The sequence below is a fragment of the Talpa occidentalis genome, unplaced genomic scaffold, assembly GCF_014898055.3.
Source record: "Talpa occidentalis isolate TD23 unplaced genomic scaffold, MPIMG_talOcc4v2.1 talOcc4.15, whole genome shotgun sequence".
In the NCBI taxonomy this organism is placed as follows: domain Eukaryota; kingdom Metazoa; phylum Chordata; class Mammalia; order Eulipotyphla; family Talpidae; genus Talpa; species Talpa occidentalis.
Genome location: NW_023601543.1, coordinates 23,480,045 through 23,482,541, shown reverse-complemented (window position 1 = coordinate 23,482,541; position 2,497 = coordinate 23,480,045). Strand labels below are relative to the sequence as shown.

Below are 2,497 nucleotides of genomic sequence, written 5' to 3'. Positions count from 1 at the left end.
GCTAGTTTGGCTTTATCTGACCCTTTGTTTGGTTTCTCTTTATTCCACAAATAACTGACACCATCCAGTATTTGTCTTTCTCTTTGTGATTTATTTATTTTTTAATAATAAATTTTATTTTATATTCCCCATACAATTGCAACACCCCCATTCTGACCCCAATCCCTCCCCTCCCGCCCCCCACCCCCAAAGAGTGTCTCTGGTTCACAGTTTTTTGTTGATTTCGATTTTCACTTTCTTATAGTTATTCATTTTCCTGGTCCCTTATTTAAGTTTTCTAGATTCCTGCTATGAGTGAGACCATCCGGTATTTTTCTTTTTCTTTCTGGCTTATTTCGCTGAGCATGATCCCTTCCAGCGCCATCCATGTTGCTGCAAATTGCATGTGTTTATCTTTTTTGAATGCTGAGTAATATTCCATGGTATATATGTACCATTTCTCTTTGTGATTTATATTGGTTAGCAGAATCGCCTCCAGCTCCATCCACGTTGCCACAAATGGCAAGGGTTTATCTTTTGATGGCTGAGTAGTATTCCATTGTGTATATATACTACATCTTCCTAATCCACTCATCTGTATTTGTACACTTAGATTGTTTCCGTAGTTTGGCTATTGTTAATAGTGTTACAATGGCCTTTCCAGCGGTGACGACCTCCCCACGAGAACATGCCTCTCACAAAGGATCTCCTTCATCCCTCTCCAGAAGAGGAGAAGAGGAAACACAAGAAGAAGCGCCTGGTGCAGAGCCCCAATTCCTATTTCATGGATGTGAAATGCCCAGGATGCTATAAAATCACCACCGTCTTTAGCCATGCACAAACGGTAGTATTGTGTGTTGGCTGCTCCACTGTCCTCTGCCAGCCTACAGGAGGAAAAGTAAGGATTACAGAAGGATGCTCCTTCAGACGGAAGCAGCACTAAAAGCACCCTGAATCAAGATGAATGAGAAACCATCCTAATAAACAAGTTTTGGATACATCCTGTTTATTGTCTTGTTTTACTGCTAGGAAGTTCCTACCTCAAGTGTTCAGGTGCAGCCAGAAGGAGTGGACTACTAGAGTCATTTGATGAGGGCAATTTGTGAAATAAAATGAAGGCAGTTTCCAAGTCAAAAGTCTACGGTGCTGAATATAAAGACTCCTTACCTAGAAAGATGAAAGCTGTTGATGCCAACATTGCAAAGAGGGTAAAGAGGAAGACCTGGTAAGAACCCATGAACTTCTGGAAAACACCTGAATCTTCACACTGATCTATGCATTGGCCAGAACATAACAAGATGATTGCTTAGTAACACATCCAGGGCAGATGCTACATCCTATCACCGAAGTAATAAATTATCTCCAGTTCTTGAGCCTCAAAAAAAAAAAAAATAGTGTTACAATGAACATAGGAGTGCATGTTTCATTTTGAACAGTTTTTTGTTTTCTTTGGGAAGATACATAAGAGTGGAATTGCTGGGTCATATGGCAGATCTTAAAGGGTAAGTCCATGAGACAGGGAGGAGGAGAGCAGTGTCATAGCTTGTTTGGATTGGGTTATGCCTGGACGTGAGCAGATGGGTTACATTCCAACTGCCCATGCAGGCTCTAGGCCTTCTCCCTGCAGGAAATTGTGAGCTAATGATTAGTCAGAATCCATTGCCTTTTGTCTAGCATGACACCTCATGGTCAGTGTGGTGGCCAATTGTTTGGACAGGGCTCACCAGTCAATGATTCAGTTCACCTGTTCAAACAGGTCTTGGGGCAACTCATCCTGCCAGTTTGAAATTTCTTTTACCTAGGCTGTCTCGTAGACCCACTGCTATTAAAATTTTATAATGAGCTCACAGTTTCCATGAATGAGCCCATGGTTTCCATGAATGTTTGACAAGTGAATATCTGATTATCCTGTTCCTAGGTGAATACGGGCTTTGTTTTAATGTTCCTTAATTTTCAAATACACATTTACCTCCTCTGAATATGTCACTGGAATATTTCTCCAAATTAATGATAATTTCATAACATCTGTAATACTATGATTTATAAGAAACATATATGTTTGGTCTTTCAGGATCATTCAGATGACCAAGTACATATATTACATATATATAATGGTCTTCCTCCAAGATTCCTGGCTCAGAGCTCCCAAATATCCTTGGAATTTCCTGTGTTGAGGAAGATAAGTGTCTTTTGTTATGTTAATAAGATAGCTTTTGGAAAGCACCTAAGGAATGGTTGCCAGGGGAAGTCAATCATGTGATTATAGTAGGATGGAACTTTCAGAGCAACCCCCAACCCCCTACTCCCCACCCCTCAGGGGAGACTTGAAGGGCTGGAGAATGAATAAATCCTCATGTGTCAGTGATTTGATCATCATACCTATGTAATGAAGCCTCCTTAAAAACTCAAAAGAAGTAGGTTTGGAGATTTTCCCAGTTGGTGAACATTTAGAAATGCTGGGAGAGAGGAGCTCTTGGAGATGGCATGGAAGCTTCACACCTTCTCCCCATACCCATAC

At 40.8% G+C, this 2,497-nt stretch overlaps 1 protein-coding gene across 1 annotated transcript; it reads left to right on the top strand.

The window, feature by feature from the left end:
• The first annotated feature begins 636 nt into the window (after positions 1-636).
• On the top strand, positions 637-1,178 carry LOC119246564 (40S ribosomal protein S27-like). The gene has a single exon (XM_037512921.2). It carries the CDS (start codon positions 668-670, stop codon positions 920-922), a length of 255 nt encoding a protein of 84 aa, XP_037368818.1. The 5' UTR covers positions 637-667; the 3' UTR covers positions 923-1,178.
• The last annotated feature ends 1,319 nt before the right edge of the window (positions 1,179-2,497 follow it).

Bases quoted from the DNA above. Each gene is read 5' to 3' on its own strand.
- LOC119246564 (XM_037512921.2), top strand. From the start codon at position 668: ATGCCTCTCACAAAGGATCTCCTTCATCCCTCTCCAGAAGAGGAGAAG.